Raw genomic sequence first — 25,775 nt, forward strand, 5'->3', positions numbered from 1 at the left:
ATTGCTTTTCACTAAACTATAAGGTCTTTTTTAAAAGATTAACAAGTCGCAAGGTTTAGTTTAATTTTATTTTAAATGTCATATTTCGCCCGAGTGGGTAAATTACATACTGGACTCAACCTGCCTTTGTAAAAAAAACCTTTTCGATACGCTTTAGAAGATGTGTGGATGTTTACGGTGGGCGGAGGGTTGATGTAAGGCGATTACTTCCTTACATACCATATCCCTTTAAGACCAATTGGCTGTGAAAGGGGAGGACGGAGTCAGGGCCCACGTGACACTGATTACTAACACGTTAACGGGATTTGACTATATAACGGTGAAAAGCAACCGAGTTCAGTCAGTACGTAACAGGAAAGAAAAAGACGAAGCGCCAGTAAGTGGATCTAAAGGTATAATGGAAGGAGGGTTACGTTCATACCTGAAGGGACCGTTTTTTAGTAGAATCTAAGGGGAGAACAGGGGAGGTAGCAGGAGCGAGTAATATAGTGTTCAAGTAATTTTTCAAACTAATTTTTCAAACTGATCTTGTGAAGGGATGTTCTTTGTAAGAGGCATTGACTAGAGATTTATGATGACGAGTGCCCACTGTTAGCTAGAACTGTTCACCATTCGCATTGAAGAACTAGGGTAGTTTCTGTACAATAATCATGACAACAACGAGGGTGGGTAATTAAGGGAACACAGATTGCTTGTATGATTTCGCTATATGTTTATCGTTTACATGATATAGTTACTTGTTTCATTTTTTCCTGTAGTAACCCCTGACGAAGAACCAGATAAGGTTCGAAATGCATTGGGTGGATTGTAAAGGACCTGCTCTGTATTAATGCTTTGTGAACACGTGCTGCTTGTAGAAGTCAAGATGACGCCAGGTGGCATCTGAAAATGATAAATAAATCATTCAAGTGGAACTATGCAGTCTCTGTGGTGGTCTTAAATACATGGCTTAGGATTTGGATGAAGACGGATGATTAACAATGGTTTACGAGAAGTATTCTGACAAGCTAACAAAACTCAACTTATTGTAAGGGACAAGCCCGAAACTGAGCTGTGCGACGGATGGCTGCAGAAATCACTGCACCATGTTCGCCCGTTATGCCCAGGCAATCACATTCTTTCATCAGGAGCGGATGATCCTTCTTCCCTCTTTTTAGACTCCTCCTGTTCAGCGGAGGAAGATGAGAAAGATTGGCATCACTGAGGTACATGCCTATATTTCGCGGTCTACGTCCTATTCCACATGAAATTTGTGGCCTCCGTCATCACAGCCATATGGCATCTACCTTGACTCTTATTTGGTGGATTAAGTCAACCATACCCCTTGCATGAGTCAGCTGGCCCTCCTTTACTGGGGTTGGTGCAAGACAGATCCACATATGGACGGGCCCATCCTGGTTGGAAGCTGGTGGGACACCCATTTTGGACCACTCTTCTGCTTAGGTAACTCCATCCAACATTGCTGCTTAATACTGGTTGGAAGTGAGAAGGGGTGTTTCCTAGACTTGTGGGGCATTCAATCTGAAGTGGTTGTTCTTTTCTTTCAGGATTTAGAGAGAAGGCATGAAACCATGGTATAGCCACAACAAAAGGACAGCGTTGAGGAAGGGTTGAGGAGTTAATGACAATACTAGTTGCCAGTAGTTTATGTTACTCTGGTAAGCCTTCCTTGTCCCAGTACTTACAGTCCTCCCTCCGGCCCTTAGGATTACTCCTATCCTATATATACTCAAGTGGTTGGTGGCCTGTGCCTCTTATGGCACCATCCACAGGAATAAGAAGGGCCTAAAGTGGAGCAGTAGAGAAAAGCTCTGAATGTTGTGCTGGTATCTGAGAGATGTGTCCACACAGTAGGTACAGGGTCAAGTATGGTATATTTGAGTAATGAAGCTTAGAGGTAAGTATTTGGCTGTTTTATGCACACTTGTTCTAGGGAAGCTCTTTGAGTAATGTGGACACCAGGTGAACCTCTGTACTGATCCATATTTTCCTTCCATCAGTATGTTAAAAGAAAATACGAGGACTGTTCCCTTCCAAAAAAGTATGCCCTGGAGCTGTTAACTATCTACGCCTGGGAGCAGGGCAGCGGGGCTGTGGACTTCCACACTGAGCAGGGTTTTTGCACCGTTATGAAACTGCTCCTTCAGTATAAGGAACTCTGTGTATATTGGACGACGTACTACGACTTAGAGGACCAGACCGTGGGGGACTATGTCAGGAAGCAACTGGAGAAGCCCAGGTCAGACCCTCACACCCACCGTTTTCACTCTCAATCTGTACATTCTCGTGTCTCAATCTCTTTCTCCCGTATTTCTCTGCCTCTCTGGGTAATGTATCACTCTTCATCTGTCTTTTTCCTTTGTTGTCTTACTTCAGTCTCCTTACTTCTTCCTGCATTTATCTCCCTTTTTCTACTTTTAGCAACGCATATTCCTCTAAATATTTTTCCATCTTAATGCGTTTCTCGGTCTGCCCTGTCCCCTATAAAGTTCTGTACCTTTCTACCTGCATGTGTATCTATTTTGTCTCCATTTTTAGTGTCATTTTTTAGCTTCACTCTTTGTCCCTTGAGCGTTCTTTGTTTATCTGATTAGAGACAAGTCTATATTTCCCTCTTTCTACATATGTGGTTGTTTCTGTAATTGTGTCTACCTTTCACCTTCCTCTCTGTACACAGTTTACTATGTTTCTAACATTCTCTATCTCAAACATCTGTCCCGACAGCCAACCTCTCTCTCGCTCTTTGTTCACTGTTTCTGTGCCTCCTTACTATACCAGTCTTCCTATGTGTTGTCATTTCCCTGTGCTTTTTCTCTATCTGTATCTGTTCATGTTCCGGTTGGTGTCATTGCACATTTGTCAATTTCTATCTAACTGTATTGTAGCCAATATTTAGCACCCTACACAACCCTGGTTTAATATTTATTTGGATGTTACCAGTTTCCGATTGTTTGACTAGAGATCTTAATTCTTAAAGGAAGTTCAAGTTGCCAGATGTTTATTGATTTTAGCTGGGGGTTGATGCCCCTAGAAAGAGTTTGAGCATAAACCGGGGTTTTCTACTCATCATCCTCTTTAAGGGCGAGAGACCATGTCGGTGTTAGCTGACGCAAGTTCCGCTGAAGGCGATTGGTGTTATCACGCATCTTTCTAGGTGGAATTTAGTTATTATGCTGGCACATACATATTTATTGTACATACATTTACAACAAACATCATACGTATGCGTGCATTTGGCTACCCCACGCTGTACGCCCAAGCCGGTCCTCAAAACCTTCTACCTCGTTCCTGCCACAAACAGGGCCCTGGGAGGAATTTTTTTTTTTATTCAGTAACTTTTATTGATTATTTCAAACACAAAAAGAAAAAGCATATATCAGAAAGGCACATGTCATAGAGGATAAAGGTATTCGGTGAGATGTTTACAGCGGTACATTGATGGTGAGTGAGAAGGCCAACTGAACTTGTAACAGCATCTATGCTTGGTAGAAGAGCTGGCCCGGCAAGAGTCATCATACAAAAGATAGCCATTGCAGAATACATAGACATTACTGAGTGCTCATATTGAGTGGACAGATGCAGGATGGTGTACCTCAGGTCTGTTACACGTTTCTAAACACTGTTCGATGTGATCGAGGTTCCAGTGCATCTGGCATATCAATAGTAGAAGCATGTATCTTAGACCTAATAATCCTGGTGAAGGTCCTTTATCCATTTTCAGTTTACAGAAAGTCAAGAGACGAAGAAGGAAAAGAAAAAACAATAGACAATAAATTAAATAAATGATTAAAGAATGAGAAAAGTAGAGGGAGAGAGTAAGAAGAAGATAGAAAGAGAAACCTCGGGATCACGGTGCATATCTATAAACCAGCATTTAGTCATATTTTGAGATGTAACCATGGTAGTCACATTTGGGGCTGATAAATCAAGGCGGTTTAAAGACTGTAGAGGCTGAGTCAAGCAGCTTCTAAATCTTCCTGTGTTTAGGTCTCCAAGGGGAGGTATTTAAGACAGTATTATCCGCACTATTTTACAGGCCAAAGTTAGCAGTAAGTCAAGCAGAAAGCGGTCATCTTCCCCCATCAGGTCTGGGTTTAGGAATCCTCCTAAGACATACGATAGCTCTTTAACTGGTGAGACATTGAATATCTGGGTGATATAATTGAAGACTTTGTTCCAAAAGTTATGAAGCATAGGGCATAATAGGAGCATGTGTGGTAAGTCACCTGTTTGTGAATTGCAGTTCCAGAACTGTGGGGACTGGGTTTATTTAAGATTAAATATTCTAGCTGGGGTCCAGTAGTTCCTATTTATTATCATGAATTTTGTTTGTGAGATAGTAGGAGAGATTTTGTGTTTAAAGGGCATCATATGGATTCGTTTCCAGTCAAGTGTAATGAATTGCTTTTTGGTTCAGACTTCCATTTTGCTTCATTGTTCAGGTGATGTTTACCCGGTATGGGAAGTAGTAATTTATAAATCCTTGAGACTGTGTGGCCAGCTTGGAGTAATTGGTGTAGTCTGGAAGGGAGCGAGGGAGGAAGTAGTTTAGGGTTTAGTTTAGAGATCTGTATTTTGAGTTTCAGAAAGTCATAAAAGTCTAGTTCAGTTAAATGTTTCTCTTTTTTGAGTGCAGAGAAGGTGATGGGGAGGTGTTATTGTAAAGGTCTTTGATAAAGTTGGAACCTTTGCGGGACCACTCCTTCCAGAATATAGTACCCTTATTTATCTTTATCGCTGGGTTGTTCCAGATCGCCAGTGTGTTAGAGGCGCCCCTTTGTATTTTAGATAATGTGTCCAGCCATGCTAGGGCTTTTTTGGTGTTTAAAATGATGTACTTGGAGTGCTCCAAGTGAGAGACCTGCAATGTCATAATCGCCGGAAGTGGGATTTCCTCAATGAGTTTTAGCTCCCCGTCTAGCCATTGGGGTCTGTACTCCAGTCTGTCCATTAACCATGCAGCACTTTGTTTGCAGAGATACTGTTTGATAGTTTCTAAAATTTGGGAGGCCTATCCCTCCATTGCTTTTGGTGGGTCTAAGTTTACTTAAAGAAATCCTCCCTTTTTTCCCTTGCCATAAAAATTAACTGATAGTTTCATCTATCTTTTTGAAGAAATTGTCTGAGAGCATCATAGGGAGCATACTGACCAGATAATTTATGACAGGCAATATGATCATCTTGACCGTCTCTATTCTCCCCCACCATGATAAGAATTTGGGAGACCGTTCCTCCAGGAGGTCTGTGATTTTTTTTTATAAGTAGATGTTTTGTTTTCCTCAAGTTGTGAGATAAGATCGTTCGAGAATTCTAACCCTAAGTATTTAACTGGCTCCCGGTCAACAAGAGAATCACCTTCCGTCTCCTCACCCACGCACACAAGGCCCTACACAACCAAGACCCAGGATACCTCAACAGCCGCCTCAACTTCTACGCTCCCACACGCCAACTTCGATCGACCGGCCACGCCCTCGCCGCCGTCCCCCGGATCCAAAGAGCCACCACAGGAGGAAGGTCCTTCTCCTACCTGGCCGCCAAGACTTGGAACTCCCTCCCGACCCACCTCCGCCTGACCCAGGACCACCTCGCCTTCAGGAAGCAGCTCAAGACGTGGCTGTTCGAGCAGTAGCGGACCCCCCCTCCCCTAGCGCCTTGAGACCCTCCGGGTGAGTAGTGCGCTATATAAATGCTGTGATTGATTGATTGATTGATTGTGCCTGTTTTCCATGTCAGACCGGAATCTCCCAGGATTTCCTTGGACCCACACAGATTAAGAACTTAACCTCAGTCTTATCTTTATTGAGTGTGTAGCCCAATACACCTACGTAGTCATTAATTGATTTCATGAGAGCCGGGATAGCCAGGATCGCTTCTTTGGTTACTACCAGTATATCGTCCGCATAGGCCGCAACCTTGAATAGTATTTGCCAAAGTCTATGCCTTGAATATCTTGATTTGCTCGTAGGTGTTGAAGCAATGGTTCAATGGCCAAGAGAAAGAGAGATGGTGATAGTGGGCAACCTTGCATGGTGCCTTGTTTTAACGGGATGGAATCAGATAGTGCTACTCCCGTCCTCACTCGAGCCTTCAGACTATGATATAGTGCCATAATCATCTTGGTTGTATTTCCTGAGGGACGTGTATAAAAATGATCAATTAACTTTATGAAACGCTTTCTGCGTGTCAAGCGTTATGGCAACAGTAGAGGAGTTAAGGAACTTTGCTTTTTCGATTGCGTGGCAAAAAATCTGGTGTTGTCACTGGACAGCCTGTGTTTTAGGAATCCTGTGTTCGAGGCATATGGGCTGCATATGGTACATTTATGAATAGATCGCCATCTGGTGTTGGGCTTGGATGATTGCACTTGTGTTTGTCTTGGAGAAGTCTTTTGTCATCACGAGACTGATGACTCCTCCTTTGGTTGCTAGTGCGCATGGGCATCGGCTCCATCCTTAGATTGTTTTTTTCCGCCATCGGGTTCGGATGAGGATCGAAGCGCTCCTGATCGACTTCGGGAAAAAAGTGATATTTCGGCGCGTATTCCCTTTCCAATTCGACGGTATTGTTATTAAACGCGAGTTCATTTCCATCTCAATGCGTTTCGACGTCAACAACAAAAGTTACAACTTCCACGTCGACAAGACCGGGAGGCCTATCTCGACGTAGTCCAGCCTGGAGTCCATGGAAAGGACTCCATTCAAGAGATGTCCAACGTGTGGTGCTAAGTTCCCACACAAGGACCTACACGAGGTGTGCAATCTCTGCCTATCACCTGAACACGAATCCAGGGACTGTGAAGCCTGCGCAGCATTCTCCTCCAAGTCGACGATTAGAAACCGTTGAGCCCGAAGACACGAAGTGTCAAGAATGCAGTCACAGGCAATCCCGGAGCTGTTCGAGGCCCAGCACCCCGAGGAAGAAGAAGAAGATGAGGAGGAGTCGGGGTCGGAAGTGGACGAGTCTGATGTCGAAGAAATCGACGATCATCAAACCGTGAGTGACGACGTCCCCTTACCGAAAAACCGACCCCGTTTGGTGTCGACCCCGCCTTCGAGCCCGGTCAGACTACTGAAAAAAGTTTCCGACGCCCCGCCTTCGGGCCCGGCAACGAAACCGAAACCGAAACACTCGGCCTCCCACCATGTCGGATCCGAGAAGCGGTCGACATCAACATCGACACCGAAGCTCCATACAAAGGAAGGCTCGCAGTCGAAACATTCCATGTCGAAACCGAAACATGCTTCGATGCCGAAGACTTACTCGACACCGAAAAAATCGGAATCGAGCAAATTCTCGATACCGAAAAAACAGGACACTGACGGTCAGAAGCAAAGGCACCTTTTGGAACCAAAAATTTTGGTACCGACACAGGAGCATCAGACAGATCCAAAACAAAAGACTTTGTTTATCAATCCGCAAACTGGCAAAGTGGTGACAAAACTACCTAAAAAGAGGAAGAATGAGCAGTTGGACGAGAAAGCTCATCCTCCTAAAAAGAGAACAATGGGGACAAATACAACTCCTCCCCTTTCTCCTCAACCTACAGACACACCATCTTCTCCTCTTCCTCACACTCTGCCAGCTATTCCTCCACCTTCTACACCAAGACCATCTACACCTCAAACAGATGTAGAAAGTGATACAGGGGAGGGAGAACTTCATGAGGATGACGACACTGCCCCAGATGAAGCAGAACCATGGGAGGATTATAACGCAGGGTCAGATAATGATAACGACCCCGAACTATATCCCTCAAAACCCTCACCACCTGATGATAATACAGGTTTTGCACAGTTAATTAATAGGGCAGCAAAATACCACAAGGTAGACTTACACAAGGAACCTCAAATAGAGGATTTCCTTTTAGAAACACTACCTGCTGCACAAAGAACATCAGGAACACTACCAATGCTTAAGGGTCTTCTCAATCACACATCTGACATATTCAAAGACCCTGTGAGGGCTAGGGTATTAAACCCAAAAATTGATTAAAAAAATATAAGGCAACCCCAAAGGACCCAATATTTATCAAAGGACAGGTACCTCTGGACTCGCTAGTAGTCACAAACGCTCGTAAGAGAGCAAACTCATTAACTACAGGAGAAGCTCCTCCTCCTGATAAGGAGTCCAAGTTAATAGATGCCTCTGGCAAGAGAGTAGCATCCCAAGCGGCAAACAGCTGGCGCATAGCTAATACACAAGCGCTACTTGCACGTTATGATAGAGCTCATTATGATGAGTTAGAAAAACTCATTACACATCTCCCTAAAGAACATCAAAAAAGGGCCGATCAGCTCATACAAGAAGGGAAGATAATAACTAACACTTCCATTAAATGCGCCTTAGACGCAGCAGACACTGCAGCAAGATCCATCAACACCAGTATCATGTTAAGAAGACATGCATGGCTCAGAGTCTCAGGGTTCAAACAAGAAGTACAAACATCCTTATTGAACCAGCCTTTTGATGAAAAAACACTTATTGGCTCACGTACAGACGAAACGTTAGAAAAATGAAAAAAGACACAGAAACGGCTAAATCAATGGGAGCATTGCAACAGCCAACTCAAAGGGGTTCCTTTTGTAGGTCCACCTATAGAGGCGGGTCAAAGAATATAGGCAAGAGCCAACAATCTACCTCTTGTAAACCAACATCACCCAGAGGTAATTCAAGAGGCAGTTACAGAGGTAACAACAACAAGGGTAGAGGTCGCGGAAATAACAACAACCGCAACTCCCCAACCCCAAAACAGTGACTTCATACAACTCCCCCCAGACCATATAACACCGGTCGGGGGACGTCTATCACAGTTCCTACCTGTCTGGGAAAACATCACATCAGACAGGTGGGTGAGACAAATTATCCGAAATGGTTATTGCCTAGAACTCACAGCTACCCCGCCAAACATCCCCCCAAACAGCGTCCAATTAGTCAAGATCATCTAACATTGTTAAAACAGGAAGTACTATCACTGCTACAAAAGTATGCTATAGAGGAGGTTCCACAACATCAACAGGGAACAGGGGTATACTCTCTATACTTCCTAATTCCCAAAAAAGACAGGTCTCTAAGGCCAATACTAGACCTCAGACCTCTCAATGCATACATAAATTCGGAACATTTCCACATGGTCACGCTCCAACAAGTACTTCCTTTACTGAAGAAAGGGGACTTTCTTTCTACACTGGATCTAAAAGACGCTTACTTTCACATCCCAATTCACAAAGCCCACAGGAAATACCTCAGGTTTGTTGTGGAAGGACAACATTATCAGTTCAAAGTCCTTCCGTTTGGGGTCACAACAGCACCAAGGGTGTTCACAAAATGCCTAGCAGTGGTTGCAGCACACCTAAGAAGACAACAAATACATGTCTTCCCTTACTTGGACGATTGGCTAATAAAAGCCCAATCACAAGAAGAATGTCTTCAAAACACACAAAAGACCATTCAGTTACTGCACCAACTAGGGTTTACTGTGAACTACACAAAATCCCACCTGCAACCAAACAAAATTCAACAATATCTAGGGGCTACTATAGACACAGAAAAAGCCAAAGTATACCCCAATCCAATCAGGATACAAACAATGCTCACGTTGATCCAAAGATTTCAACCACAACACTCACTAACAGCTCGAGCCTTCATGCAGCTATTAGGGATGATGTCCTCTTGCATACTGCTAATACCATATGCCAGACTACAAATGCGTCCGTTGCAGGAATGTCTAGCAACACAGTGGAATCAGGCTCAAGGTCAGATTACAGATCTGGTGTTGGTAGACGACCGCACACACCGTTCTCTGAAGTGGTGGAACACAACAAACATTTCCAAGGGGTGGTCGTTCCTAGAACCGATTCCACAAGTGATTCTAACAGCGGATGCATCGCTCGCCGGATGGGGAGCGCATATGGACAAATATACCGTGCAGGGAAGATGGAGTGTACAGCAAAAAAGACTGCACATCAATTATCTAGAACTACTAGCAGTGTATCTAGCATTAAAAGCTTTTCAAATGCAGATTCTCAACAAAGCAGTCCTGATCAGAACAGACAACATGACAGCAATGTATTATATTCAAAAACAGGGGGGGACACACTCTCTTCAACTATCCAGACTAGCGCAGGACATTTGGAGATGGGCCATTCCTCAAAAGATCTATCTGTTAGCCGAACACCTACCAGGAGTTCAAAATCAGATAGCAGACATCTTAAGCAGACAGTCAGAACAAATACACGAATGGGAACTGCACGATCAAATACTGCAGCCATTCTTCCAAAGATGGGGACAACCAGAGATAGATCTCTTTGCCACTCATCAGAACGCAAAATGCCAAAGCTTCGCATTCAGGTACCCTCACCACCTGTCGCAGGGCAATGCGTTATGAATAAATTGGTCCAACAAATTTGCATACGCTTTTCCCCCTCTCCCACTAATTCCATTAGTGGTTCGAAAACTACAACAACATTCAATGACAATGATACTAGTAGCACCCACGTGGGCACGACAGCCGTGGTTCACCACGCTACTGCAACTCTCACAGGTGCCACATCAAAAGTTAGAAATATTATCCATGCACCTTACACAGGACCATGGAGAAATAATGCACCCAGATCCCAAACAATTGAACCTAGCGATCTGGCTCCTGAGGTCATAGAATTTGGATACTTGAATTTACCTCCAAACTGTATGGAAATCATTAAGCAAGCAAGACGTCCTACCACCAGAGCATGCTATGTAGCAAAGTGGAAAAGGTTTGCTGTATACTGTAACAGTAACAACATCAACCCTATGGACGCATCCACTAAAGAGATTATTTGCTATTTACTACACTTACAGCAATGTAACCTTGCTTACACCTCCTATTAGAGTACATCTTGCAGCCATAGCAGCGTACCGGCAAAACAGGCAACATCTATCCCTGTTTAAAGTGCCAGCAATAAAAGCTTTCATGGAAGGCCTCAAAAGAGTCAGTCCACCAAGACTACCGCCTTCCTCGGTCTGGAATCTCAACATAGTACTTACCAGACTAATGGGACCGCCTTTCGAACCTATGCATAGGTGTGAAATACAATTCCTTACATGGAAGGTAGCCTTTCTTATAGCCATTACTTCACTCTGAAGAGTAAGTGAAATACAGGTATTCACAATACAAGAACCATTCCTACAGTTACACCAAAATAAAGTGGTTCTTAGAACAAACCCAAAATTCTTGCCTAAAGTAATTTCAGCATTCCACATCAATCAACCAGTGGAACTACCAGTCTTCTTTCCAAAACCACAGACGGTAGCAGAAAGGGCCCTACATACATTAGATGTCAGAAGGGCAATATTGTACTACATAGAAAGAACACAAACTTTCAGAAAAACCAAACAACTATTTGTAGCGTTTTCTCCAACACATAAGGGCAATCCTATCTCTAAAGCAGGCATTGCCAGGTGGATTGTAAAATGTATACAATTATGTTACATAAAAGCAAAAAGGACATTAACTGTTCCTCCTAGAGCTCACTCTACACGTAAACTAGGGGCATCTATGGCATTCTTAGGAAACATTCCTCTAGATGACATATGCAAAGCAGCAACCTGGGTTACACCGCATACCTTCACAAAACACTACTGTGTAGATGTGCAGGCAACACAACCGGCTAGAGTGGGCCAAGCTGTACTAAAAACTTTATTTCAAACTGTTGCAACAGACACTGGTGACCACCGCTAGGGAGGTAACTGCTGTATAGTCTATTCATAAATGTACCATCTACAGCCCATATGCTTCGAACGGAATATGCTACTTTCCAGTATGCATCTGTTCTTGGCATAGAGGGCTGCAGAGTGGTACATGCCCTCCCAGCCTCCCCGGAAACCTGTGTCTGTTCCAACAATATCTTATTTAGATACACTTACATGGGCATTTCTGTCTGTATTCTATCATACTACTCCATCTAACCCTACTATGGCAAAACAATCTAAGGATGGAGCCGATGCCCATGCACACTAGCAACCAAAGGAGGAGTCATCAGTCTCGTGATGACAAAAGACTTCTCCAAGACAAAAACAAGTGCAATCATCCGAGCCCAACACCAGATGGCGATCTATTCATAAATGTACCACTCTGCAGCCCTCTATGCCAAGAACAGATACATACTGGTAAGTAGCATATTCCTTGTGAGGTATGTATGAGTTTAGCTATGTGTTTTTGAATTCTATTGGATTAGACCATGGCGTATATTTTACAGTCCAGATTAATGAGTGAAATATGTCTATAATTCTTTGTGAACGAGGTGTTGTTTCCCTCTTTTGGGATGATAGTGATTATTGCTTCTGCTGGGATAGCTGTTATGATGCGAATTGGTGATAAAAGAGTAGTAGTGGGTCACATAGGTGTTCTTAGAAAGTTTTATAAAAGGATGCTTTATATCCATCTGGACCCGGAATTTTCCCTGTTTTAAGTTTCCTAATAGCTGCCTTAAGTTTTCCATCGTAATTGTGCCATTAATGGAATCCCTCTCCTGGTCATTTAGAGAGTTAATAGAAGCCTCTTCAACATATGTTTGTATTTGATGTGTTTTACATTAGGGTTGGGGCTGTAAAGTTTTTGATAATTTTTTTAAAAAGTGTCTGCAATTTTGTTTGGGTTTGTGTGACTGTTTCCGTGATCATCCTTGATTGCATTGTTCGTGTGTCTCTGGCATTTGGACTTTAAGTAAGAGGCCAGTGATTTTCCCGCTTTATTCGCTTCACAGAGGCAAAGACTTTTTTTGTTTATTTATCCAGATGCCCGCTCTCGTGCTAATTATCTTATTGTATTCGTATTTTTTATTTAGGATTTCTGTTAAGGTTTTAGGATTATTATTATAGATATGCATTTTTCCTAGGCTTGAGATATCTTCCTCTAACTTCTGCAAATGTGAGTTTGCCTCTTTATTCATTTTGGCCTTGATTTTTATGATTACTCCTCTAACTTCTTGTAAGGTGAGACATGTAATTTTCTCTGTTATCAATTAAGTAATTTTTGATTGCATCTTCGATTACCTTCTTATTCTCAGGAGAGGCTCATCGTTGAATCTCCAGAGAGATTCCTTGTTGGGTGTTGTTGGGTCAATGAGAGTGAGTGTGATACACGAGTGGTCAGATATCACTCTTGGTTCTATGGTTGATTGGTCGACCCTACTTATGTCGTTCCCTGAAATTAAAAAGAGGTCTCTGCATGAATATGAGTTATGGGGAAAGAGTAAAAGGTGTAATCCTTTTCAGTCGAGTTCTGTAGTCTCCAGGGATCAAGCATATTGAATCTCTTATAGAGGTGTATGAGTGCTTTGTGAGATCTGTTGACATGGAAATTGTGGGGGGAGTTTCTGTCCAAACATGGGTCGAGTGGAAGATTGAAGTCACCTGCAATAATAGAAGGAGCCGAATCTGGAATCGTGTTAATATTTTCCTCTAGGTCCTCCCAGAAAGTACTGTCATCAGCTGTAGGGGCATAAATATTAGTTACGAAAAGTACAGAGTTCTCTTTCTGTAGCTTGAAGATAATCCATCTTCCTTGTTTGTCTGTTGAGTGGGAGATTAAGTCTATTCTAGGTCTCTTTGAAATCATGGTTATTACCCCATTCTTTTCCCCATGGCATCGGAACATATAACCTCCAAGTATTGGTTGCTTTTTAGTGATTCTGCAAGTTTATTGTCAATTTTTGTCTCCTGTACGAGAATGATGTCCGCCCTCTGCTTATAGATATAATCTAGAATTTTCCTCCTTTTGACGGGGTGGTTCAGGCCCTTAACATTTAAGGATACAATTTAATATGTTTGAGTAAGGAATTCATTCTTATTCTATGAGATATTGATGTTTAGCTCTTGATTATCCATAGTGGCGCACGGGATGCCTTGATTAAGTCTTAGTATGCGTCTCAGGCTAAATCTAAGTCTCCTTCTCCCTGGAAACCGAAGCAGTCATTGTGATTACTAAAATATCCCAAGTCTCAGGAGATCACTGGTTGCTCCTTTGACCACCGAGCAGAGAAAAAAAGAAGAAGAAGGAAATGAAATAGAGAAAGAAAGAAAGAAAAAGAAGATGAGGAGGAGAGAAACATAACTTGTACAGGAATATAGAACTGTAAGAACAAATATAAATAACATCAAACCCCTCCCCCCTCCACTCATTCCCCATCCCCCCTACAACCTCTTCCCCCTCCCCAAGAAGAACAGGAAAAGATGTGGCAATTATAAGAAAATGTCGGCTCCCTCACGGAACAAAAATAACATTATACCGAATGTCAACCCCTCTTACATTCTAGTCATTACATTCTAGTCAAGATCAAACAATGTGTGGTTATGCGTGACATCAGGACGAGTCAGGATCAGATGTAAGCATGAGCAAATTATTAACTAAATGCAGTGGCACTATTGATTGTTTGCTCCTGGAGGTTGCAATGGTAAAACGAGATGTATACATGAGCGAAGTAGTAACTAAATGCAGCGTGTTGGACAGGCCACGTGAAGAGGCTTGCTCCCTCCCCGCACGACCAGGCCCGAGCCCGGCTCTCCATGCGTGACACGCCACAACCACCCGTTTCCCGTCTCATATTGGACCCCTGCCCCTGGACATCTCCACATCATGGGTCCGAATCACTACCGGCCCCCTCGCCCGGCTGGGGCGCCATCTTGGACACAGCACCACGAGGCCGCGTGGCCTCCGATCGACCCTAACCCTGGGCCTGGCCAGGCCCGACATCCCGGCACCACCATCCACCCAGGAGGTGAGCGGACCACTTGGCAGGTCAATGGGAGAGAGAGGTGTCGATGGCTCTCCCTCGCCAGGTGCCGATCGCCCCCAGCTCCCCCGGGCGCTGGCTCCACCCCCCTGCTGGGTGTCTGGACTCCCTCATCCCGGACCTCCCGACCTCCAAGAGCGAGGGTCCGGACATCAAAGGGGGCCAGACCTATAACTGGGGCAGCTCCAGAGCAGGAAGGCAGTTGTATCCTGGAGTCGAGAGACGCAGTGAAGAAGTCATCCTTGACGGACTACTGGCGCTGCCGTAGCCCTGCCTTGCGAACTATCGTCCTGCCTGCTGGCGCTGCCGCAACCCTCTGAAACCTTCATCGTCGTCGGGACCTGCTGGCGTGGCCGCGGACCGTTTGGAACTACCACCTTCATCGGGACCTGCTGGCTCCGCCGCGGACCGTCGCTACCCTCAACCATCTCGGGACCTGCTGGCTCCGCCGCGGCCCGATCATCTAGAACGCCGAGCTCGAGGATTGTGAGCTATCCATCTATCACCGCATCTACCAGAGTGGTAACAAGACTGTCCCGCTACCCCTTTTTCCCAACCAAGAGACTAGAATCGAGGGGACCCCTGAGTCCAGACCTCCTTGTACTATTTCACCGTACTTAAAGAATCGCTTATAAAGAACGCTAAACCTTATCCTTGTGTGGTGTACATCTGTGGGGGGGGGGGGGAGTTACTCGTCTGTACGATCGCTGGAGACGGCTCTCCCCGGAGACCTCTCCCCGTATTCTCGGCCGACCCTCCCGGTCCGTCTAACATTGGTGGCCAGCGGCGCGATCCGAATCAACGCGTAATCGTACAGAGAGTAGCTCACTCCACGACGAAACCACAATGACAACCAAAGAGAGCGGATCCACCGAGAAATTCCAGATGGAGAAATTGGAAGAGTACAGCCATCGTGAGTTGAAACAATTCTGCATTGAACTAGGTATCGCTACCACCGGTCTGAGTACTAAAGACGATTTCAAGCACGCCATTGAGTCCTGGGCGGAAACCGGGGCCGTCAGGCCCCCGGACCAAAATGTCGCAGCAGCAGAGAAAAACACCACGGCTCCGGAGGAGCGAAGAACGGGTCTCTCGCAAGACGAGATCCAAGAACGAGAAAGAAGCAGACTACATGAACTAGAAATGGCCCGGCTCAAAATGGATGGCGAACTCAAATTAGCCGAACAAAAACTGAACCTAGAACATCTACGGCTCCGAGAAGAACGGGAAGAGAAACAGAGACAAAGAGAGCTCGAGGAGAAGAGACTGGCGTATGAACACGAGCGCAAACTAGCAGAGATAGAATTACGTAAGCAGAACAAAGAATTAGGGGTGCCCGAGCAACCGCGCACCCCAGGAGCAACAGAAAAGAAAGTACACATCCCCAAGGATGTCGTTCGAGAATATTTCCGAGATGACGACATACAGCAATGGTTCAAGGCCTACGAGATCGCGATGACCTCCCACCGGATCGATCGAAGCGACTGGGGAGCCGGTCTATGGGGGAGGTTCGTCAATGAGGGCCGCGATGCCCTGTTACAGCTCCCAGACCATCTGATGACCTCCTATGACCACATGAAAGCTACCCTCCTCACCCGCTATGGGCTCACACCCGAAATGTACCGCCAGAGGTTCCGAGACTGCACCCGGATCCCGGGTACAACTTAGGTGGAGTACGTGAACTATTTCAGCCGAGCCTTCGAGGGTTGGATCAAGGGAAGCAACGTAACGACCTACGAGCAACTCTTCAATCTCATGGTATGGGAGCATCTATCTAACAACTGCTTCGTCGAGCTCAGGCAGCACCTCCTCGACAGTAAATTGACTGATCCACGGCAGCTCGCCGCCGAGGCTGACCGGTGGGAAATCACCCGAGTGGGCCGAAATGGGACACATGAACCGAACCGGAACAAGCAAGGTCAGCACCGTCCCCGAGGAGGAGGAGGAGGCCAGGGACGAGGAAAAGACACCGCCCCGGCCGCTCCCGCTGCCAGCACACCGCCCCCGGCCACCCGGGGCAACACCCCGGCGCGCCCGGGGTACAGAGCCAATGTCACGTGTCACAGATGCCAGCGAGTCGGCCACTACGCCAATGACCCGAATTGTCCACAGAGCCAGACTCCGAGACCCCGCCAGATGGCTGCCGCCGCCCTGGGGGAAGAACAAATCTCCGAAGAACACGAGGAATATGAGCAAGAACACCAAGAATGGGAACCAGCCGCCATGGTTCTAGCGTGCCTAGGGGGAAAAGACATGATCCCGCGGGCCCCCCTACCCGCCAACACCCGGAAGTACAGTCAGTGGGTGAACATTAATGGGCGCCGGGCCGAAGCCCTACGCGACACCGGGGCCAGTGTAACAGCCGTCCGCTGTCACCTGGTGACCCCAGAACAGATCCTGCCGAACGTCCTCTGCCCTGTCCGTTCAGCCGACAACTCGGAGAGTCTATGTCGGATGGCCTGCGTCCCCTTCGAGTGGGGAGGAGTCTCCGGCATGTTGAAGGTGACGGTCCGAGATGATGCCCCCGTAGACTGTCTCCTGGGAAATGATCTGGAGAGTTCCCCGTGGGCCGCCGTAGAGAGGAGAGAGCACCTGGGGATGTTGGGCCTCCCGGACTGGGCGTGCGTAACCACCCGGTCCATGGCCGCCCGTGCCATCCCCCGACCCGAAGAACCTGAATGGCCGGCACCTCCTCCCCCGGTCACCCCAGTAGAAGACACCGACCGTGCCGTCCCCCCAGAGCAAACTCCCGAGGGGCTCGCTCAGCCCCAGGACCTTCCCGACCTGGCTCAGTGGCGTCAGGAGGGGGGGCCCACCCAGGAACAGTTTCGCCAAGAGCAGAAGACCTGTCCCTCCCTCGAGGGACTCCGCCAACAAGCCCTCGCCCAGAGCGCCGGGGATACCTCCGGAACCCATTGGGTCTATTGGGACAATGACCTGTTGTACAGCGAACAGAGAATCGCGGAGTTAGGGGCCAGTCGAGTGCTAGTGGTGCCCCTCCGCTTTAGAGACTTCTTGCTAAACCTGGCCCACGATGTCCCCCTGGCTGGTCACCTGGGTCAGGACAAAACCTACAGTCGCCTGGTGACCCACTTTTTTGGGCCCAAGATGAGGAACGACGTACACCAGCACTGCCGGTCTTGCCCCACGTGCCAGGCCAGCGGGAAGAGCGGTCGCAAGCTTAAAGCCCCTCTGCAACCTTTCCCAGTGGTCACCACCCCGTTCGAGAGGGTGGGGATAGACATTGTGGGGCCCCTGGACCCCCGTACAGCACAAGGACATCGGTTCATCCTGGTACTGGTGGACCACGCCACCCGCTACCCCGAGGCTGTCCCACTGCGGACTGTGACAGCCCCGGTAGTCGGCCGGGCCTTGATGGGGATCTTCTCCCGGGTGGGCTTCCCCAGAGAAGTCGTCAGCGACCGAGGCACAAACTTTATTTCAAAATACATGAAATCCCTCTGGCAACAGTGTGGGGTCACCTACCGATTCACGACCCCCTATCACCCTCAAGGAAACGGACTGGTTGAGCGGTTCAACCGCACGCTCAAAGGGATGATTGGGGGGTTGGAAGAGCCCCTCCGTCGCCAGTGGGATGTGCTACTGCCGTGCCTCCTCTTTGCCTATCGAGAAGTCCCCCAGAAGTCCCTCGGCTTCAGCCCGTTCGAACTCTTATATGGACACCCTGTGCGAGGGCCGCTCAGCCTAGTCAAAGAAGGTTGGGAAATGCCCCCTCTGAAGAACCCTCCAGATGTTTTCAAGTACCTCCTGACCTTACGCAACCAGACCAGACGGTTCAGAGAAATGGCTAAAGCAAACTTGGAGGCCAGTCAGGAAGACATGAAAAGGTGGTACGATCAAAATGCCTCCTCCATCGAATTTGAACCCGGCCAACAAGTGTGGGTGATGTCTCCCACCGAACCATGCGCCCTGCAAGACAAATGGACAGGGCCCTTCAAGGTGGTCGAGCGCAAGAGCCCCGTCACCTATCTCATCGATATGGAATCTTCACGGAACCCCCTCCGGGTCCTCCACGCCAATAGACTAAAACCCCACTTTGTGCGCTCGGAGCTAAGCCTCCTGATGGCAACAGACAACGGAGCCGAGGAGGACTCCGAACCCCTCCCTGACCTCCTACGGACTCGGGAGAAGGACGGCTCCGTGGACGGGGTCCGACTCTCGGAGGCCCTCACCCTGGAACAGCTCCAAGGCTGCCGAGACCTCCTACTGCAGTTCGCCACCCTGTTCTCCCTCACCCCCGGGGTCACCCCCTGGTGCTTACACGATGTGGACACTGGAGACAGTCCCCCTATCCGACATCGGGCCTACCGCGTACCAGATCGGGTACGGGCCTGCATCCAAGAGGAGGTGTCCAAGATGCTCACGCTCGGGGTCATCGAGCCCTCAGACAGCCCCTGGGCCAGCCCAGTGTTACTGGTCCCCAAAGCGGCCGCCCCCAGCACCACTCCTGAGCTCCGGTTCTGCATCGACTACCGGGGCCTGAATGCGGTCACCAGAACCGACGCACATCCCATTCCCCGAGCAGATGAACTAATCGACCGCATGGGAGCTGCCCGCTACCTCAGCATCTTCGACCTGACAGCGGGCTACTGGCAGATCGGTCTCACACCCCAGGCCCAAGAACGATCTGCCTTCTCCACCCCTGATGGCCACTACCACTTCAAGGTCATGCCGTTCGGCATGAAGAATGCTCCAGCAACATTTCAGCGGCTAGTAAACCAGGTCCTGGCGGGACTCGAAGAATTCAGCGCCGCCTATCTGGACGATATCGCTGTGTACAGCCACCACTGGCCCGACCACCTCAACCACCTCCGAGAGGTTCTGCAGGCCCTCCAACGAGCCGGCCTCACGATCAAGGCCAGCAAATGCCAAATTGGCCAGGGGTCCGTGACCTACCTCGGGCACCAGGTGGGAAGCGGTCTGGTGGCCCCGCTGCAACTCAAGATCGCTGCCATCCAGTCTTGGCAGCCCCCCATCACCCAGACCGAGGTCCGCGCCTTCTTGGGACTCACCGGCTACTACCGGCGGTTCGTGAGGGACTACGGCAGCATTGTGGGGCCCCTCACGGAACTCACATCCAAAAACCAACCAAAGAAGGTCAACTGGACCCCAGACTGTCAAGCGGCCTTCGAGAAGCTGAAGGCCGCCATGTGCTCCGCCCCTGTGCTCCAGGCCCCCCGACTACAGTCGGGAATTTATCGTCCAAACGGATGCCTCCGACCATGGCATTGGGGCAGTCCTGTCCCAGCTGAACCCCGAAGGACTTGACCAACCAGTGGCTTTCATCAGCAGACGTCTCCTGGCCCGAGAGCAACGCTGGAGCACCATCGAGAGGGAGGCCTTCGCAGTGGTGTGGGCCCTCAAAAAGCTCCGGCCTTACCTCTTCGGTACCCACTTCCGGGTACAGACCGATCATCGGCCCCTGCAGTGGCTAATGCAGATGCGGGGGGAAAACCCGAAACTATTGCGTTGGTCCATCTCCCTGCAGGGGATGGACTTCACTGTGGAACATCGGCCCGGGCAAGACCACGCCAACGCAGATGGCCTGTCACGCTTTTTCCGCCTCGACGAGGAGAGTCCCCAAGAGGATGGGTGACTCTCCCCGCCTTCAGCTGGGGGGGACGCATGTTGGACAGGCCACATGAAGAGGCTTGCTCCCTCCCCGCACGACCAGGCCCGAGCCCGGCTCTCCATGTGTGACACGCCACAACCACCCGTTTCCCGTCTCATATTGGACCCCTGCCCCTGGACATCTCCACATCATGGGTCCGAATCACTACCGGCCCCCTCGCCCGGCTGGGGCGCCATCTTGGACACAGCACCACGAGGCCTCGTGGCCTCCGATCGACCCTAACCCTGGGCCTGGCCAGGCCCCGACATCCCGGCACCACCGTCCACCCAGGAGGTGAGCGGACCACTTGGCAGGTCAATGGGAGAGAGAGGTGTCGATGGCTCTCCCTCGCCAGGTGCTGATCGCCCCCAGCTCCCCCGGGCGCTGGCTCCACCCCCCTGCTGGGTGTCTGGACTCCCTCATCCCGGACCTCCCGACCTCCAAGAGCGAGGGTCCGGACATTAAAGGGGGCCAGACCTATAACTGGGGCAGCTCCAGAGCAGGAAGGCAGTTGTATCCTGGAGTCGAGAGACGCAGTGAAGAACTCATCCTTGACGGACTACTGGCGCTGCCGTAGCCCTGCCTTGCGAACTATCGTCCTGCCTGCTGGCGCTGCCGCAACCCTCTGAAACCTTCATCGTCGTCGGTACCTGCTGGCGTGGCCGCGGACCGTTTGGAACTACCACCTTCATCGGGACCTGCTGGCTCCGCCGCGGACCGTCGCTACCCTCAACCATCTCGGGACCTGCTGGCTCCGCCGCGGCCCGATCATCTAGAACGCCGAGCTTGAGGATTGTGAGCTATCCATCTATCACCGCATCTACCAGAGTGGTAACAAGACTGTCCGGCTACCCCTTTTTCCCAACCAAGAGACTAGAATCGAGGGGACCCCTGAGTCCAGACCTCCTTGTACTATTTCACCGTACTTAAAGAATCGCTTATAAAGAACGCTAAACCTTATCCTTGTGTGGTGTACATCTGTGGGGGGGGGGGGAAGTTACTCGTCTGTACGATCGCTGGAGACGGCTCTCCCCGGAGACCTCTCCCCGTATTCTCGGCCGACCCTCCCGGTCCGTCTAACACAGCGACACTACTCCGTTGGGTTAGTGTAAGTGAGTGAGTCATTAACAAATTATTATTTTCGACAAATTATCCCACGGACAGTTAGATATATTCTAGTTTCAAGTGTTTATTTAACAAATCTGCAAATTCAACACTTGACTCGGCCATTGTGGTGTATATGGAATTTCGAGGTAGTTAGAAATGATAACAATGATTGCATCTGGAGGTTGCAGTGATAAAAGTGTATGTGTTGATTCGCCTCTTGGCAGAGATTTAGAAAATAAGACAAGCATCAGGAGAATAGGGTGAATACTTGGTGAATGTTATAAGAACTATGGGTTTTTGTGCTGTACTGTCCGTGTAACAACAACTACAAAAACAACAACTACAATTAGTTATAGATCTAGTACTTTGTAGCTGGCAAGTTATGAATCATTGTGAGACATAGTAAGTCATAGTAAATCATAGTGAGCCCTAGTGAAAACATAGTGAGTCCTGGGATATGATACGTTCTCCTTTTTTATAGTCCTGCAATTAGCTCAAATACATTCACATCATTACTAGATTATCCGCGTATATAGGCTATATAAAGAACACATAAAGAGCATAGGTATATACGACCATAATTTGTGTATCCGCGTTGATTCTTAGCCCTGGGTTCTGATATAGTAGATGTGTCCATTGAGAGTTCACCAAAGCTGTCCAGTAACTTTTTAAGGGCTGCACCCTCAGTGAAAAGTTGAGGAGACCCGTGGGCCACTACTCAATACCTTGCTGGGCCGGCAAAGGAATATTGGAAGCCCATCTCTTTCATTCGGGATCAAAGGGCTAGGAAGCTTTTCCTTGTATCTACAGTGGCCTTGGAGTAGTCCTGAGAGATGTAGATTTTGTTCTTGTTCCAAAGCAGGTGATTTTGTTTCCTCATGAATGCCAATATGAGCTCCATGTGCTGAAAACTTAACGGTTTACAAACAATGGGTCTCGGTTGAGAATGGTTTAGATTCTTCCTTGTTGGAACTCTGTGAGCCCTGTCGAACTCTAGTGGGCTGCCAAATTAGATTTTCGTCATCAATGATATCCACTTTTCGAGAAATCTGATGCTGAAGCCTGCTTTATTTTTGCTTCCTTCAGGGAACCCAAAGATACAAAGGTTCCTCCTTCTATTTCTGTCTTCTAAATCCACAATCTGCCTACCAACCAGTTGTGATTTTAGATCTAGGCCCATGACAGTTTTCTTTGTGGAGGCCATTGCATCCTGGGAGGAATTCTTAAAGGAATTAATAAATGGAAGGGTGAGTGAACCAGCTCATTCCATAATTTAATGTTGAAGTGTTATACCGCAAATGGACACTAGAGAAAGCGAAATCCTCAAAAGTGGCACTTAGGAGTTTTACATAGACATCAATGCATATTTCAAGCCTCGTACCGATAATTGAGTTTTGCTACAGCAATTGTTTATCTTTAAGGAACAGTGTCATTATGGCTGGCGTAATGTATTCAGTGGCTATGCCCAGCACCTTTCTGGAAGTGCCCGGGGCACCTGCTGAGAGTTGTCCGAATGGGTTAAATGTTGTGAAACATCTGGAGGCTATAAATGGGACTGAGAATAATCCAGCCAGAGAGCAAGCCATGATGTATTATTGTTTGAGAACAGAGGGAAGGAGCCTTTTTGATCACATAACGCTGGTTGAGAAAGAAGATGAGGATCAAATCAGGAGTGAGAAGTGTTTATTGAAGCCAAAACCGGAATTAATAATTATTTTGATACCACTATAAGTGTTATAATGGAGAGGTACACTATCTACTACAGATACCAGGCCCCTGGTGAAGCAATTGCTTCTTATGTTGTGACCCTAAGGATGTTGGCCCAAACGTGCGCATATAGGGACATGGATGCAATGATCCGTGATCAGGTGGTAATGCGCACCACATTTGCGAATGCGCCGGAGAACTTATAATGTCATAGGGAGCCACGCCTGGAAAAGGTGGTATCCACCATTAAGAACATGGAAAGTTCAGCTTAATGAGTGAAGTTGCTGCACAAACCAGAAAACCACAAAGTGAACGTCAATCTGGTTAATAAAGAAGAAGAGTCATCAATAAAGCCTTGCGTAAAGACCAGCTCCAAAAATTCCCCCACCGTACGCAGTGGCAAATTTACATGCTATCATTGTATGCACTTGCCGTATGACAAGGGATGTCCCACATTAGGCAAAGCCTGCAAGGGAAAACTGGACATTTCTTCAAAGGTGGTGCCCAGTGACACAATCTTTGTTGGTGCCCCCTTCACACAGCCTTTTTTTTACCCTAAATTTATGCAGTAAAACTGCTGATTTCACGCCTATTTGTGGGCTCAGATGTCAGGTGTTCTGGGCACATAATTTTTAAAATGTAGTATTTACTGTATTCCTCAAAAAATAAGAAAGACATTTCGTCTTGAGGAACACAATACAGGAGGGAAAGAGGTGCACATTGAGTTAGTAACACAGTTTAGCGGAGTCAATAAGCGCACTCTGCTGCAAAGCATTGTGTGGCGTACACAGTGACAGGTGCAAGGCTGTGTTAAGAACAGCAAGTGCAAACTGCTTGAAACAGTGAGGCTTTGAAAACGAAATTCCAAAAAATTGACATTTGTAGCTTAGAAGACCCGAAAAGTTAGTGTTAGAATCCTAGGCCCCTTATGTATCAGACCTTTACAAAGAAAATGTGCACAAATACAAGAAACAGAGAAGCGTGAGTTCAGGAGAACTAGAATGTACTAGTGACTCAAACTTGGTTCCCCAGTTCTTACATTGGCAGCTCTGAGTGGCCACATCTTCTATGCTGGACACTCAGATTTGTCAGATGGCAAGACTGTATGTATATCGACAGCTGTGTCAAAAATGCCAGAACAGATTATACTCACATAGTCAGCAGCCTGAAACTGATAAGGATCAGGCTGAACAAACGAAAGCAGCCGTCTAAAGAGAGACAAGTTGACCGCACATTCCAGCACAGCAAAGTAAAAAGAGTAAAAAAGCAGACTGCAAAAATCGGGATATCAATCAATCAATCAATCTGAACATTTGTAAAGCGCACTACTCACCCGTGCGGGTCTCGAGGCACGGGGGGGTGGGGTTTGCTCCTACTGCTCGAATAGCCAGGTCTTGAGTAGTCTTCTGAAGGTTAGCACGACCTGGGTCTGCAGTAGGAGGATGGGGAGGGTGTTCCAGGTCTTGGCGGCGAGGTGGGAGAACGATCTGCTGCCGGAGGTCGTCCTTTGGATGCGGGGGATGGTGGCGAGGGAGAGGTCGGCGTAGCGGAGCTGGCGGTTGGGGGTGTAGAAGGTGAGACGTTTGTTGAGGTATGCTGGTCCGGTGTCGTGGAGTGTCTTCTGTGCGTGGGTGAGGAGCTTGAAGGTGATCCTCTTGTTGACGGGGAGCCAGTGCAGATCTTTAAGGCGGGGTGTGATGTGCCTCGGAGAGGGATGTCAAGGACCGTGCAGAGGCATTCTGAATGCTTTGTAGTCGTTTGAGGAGTTTGGCCAAGGCTCCTGTGTAGAGGGCTTTTCCGTAGTCTAACCTGCTGCTGGCCAGGACCGGGGAGACCGTTCTTCTTGTTTCGGTGGGGATCCACCTGTAGATCTTGCGGAGCATGTGGAGGTTGTTGAAGCAGGAGGATGAGACGGCATTGACCTGCTTTGTCATGGAGAGAGTAGAGTCAAGGATGAACCCCAGGTTGCGTGCAAGGTCGGTGGGTGTTGATGCTGTTCCCAGTGTGGTCAGCCACCAGGAGTCGTCCCAGGCCGAGGGGGTGGAGCCGAGGATGAGGACTTCTGTCTTGTCCGAGTTTAGCTTCAGGTGGCTGTTCTTCATCCACTCGGCGACGGCTTTCATTCCTTCGTGGAGGTTGGTTTTGGTGGTGAGGGATAGGATCAGCTGGGTGTCGTCAGCGTAGGAGATGATGTTGAGATCATGCAGTCGGGCGACGTGGGCGAGCGATGCCATGTAGATGTTGAACAATGTCGGGCTGAGGGATGAGCCCTGGGGTATGCCGCAGATGATCTCAGTGGCTTCGGAGTGGAAAGGGGTGAGGCGGTTGCTCTAGGTTCTGCCGGAGAGGAAGGATGTGGTCCAGTCCAGAGCCTTGTCTCGGATCCCTGCGTCATGGAGGCGTGTGTGTAGGGTGCGGTGGCAGACAGTGTCGAAGGCGGCTGACAGGTCCAGGAGGATGAGGGCCGCGGTTTTGCCGTTGTCCAGCAGGGCCCTGATGTCGTCAGTGGCGGCGATGAGGGCAGTGGCGGTGCTGTGTTTGCTGCGGAACCCAGACTGGGA

The 25,775-nt window shown here is 48.1% G+C and overlaps 1 protein-coding gene across 1 annotated transcript in view; it reads left to right on the forward strand.

Moving 5' to 3' along the window:
- LOC147679606 (2'-5'-oligoadenylate synthase 1-like) overlaps positions 1 to 25,775 on the forward strand; it is a 134,870-nt gene that overhangs the window by 44,523 nt on the left and 64,572 nt on the right. The window contains exon 4 of the mRNA XM_086943180.1: positions 2,001 to 2,239. Within this exon, the coding sequence (XP_086799306.1) occupies positions 2,001 to 2,239 (239 nt within the window). The remainder of the gene's footprint in view (positions 1 to 2,000; positions 2,240 to 25,775) is intronic.

The sequence above is a fragment of the Lissotriton vulgaris genome, chromosome 11 (assembly GCF_964263255.1).
Source record: "Lissotriton vulgaris chromosome 11, aLisVul1.2, whole genome shotgun sequence".
NCBI lineage: Eukaryota > Metazoa > Chordata > Amphibia > Caudata > Salamandridae > Lissotriton > Lissotriton vulgaris.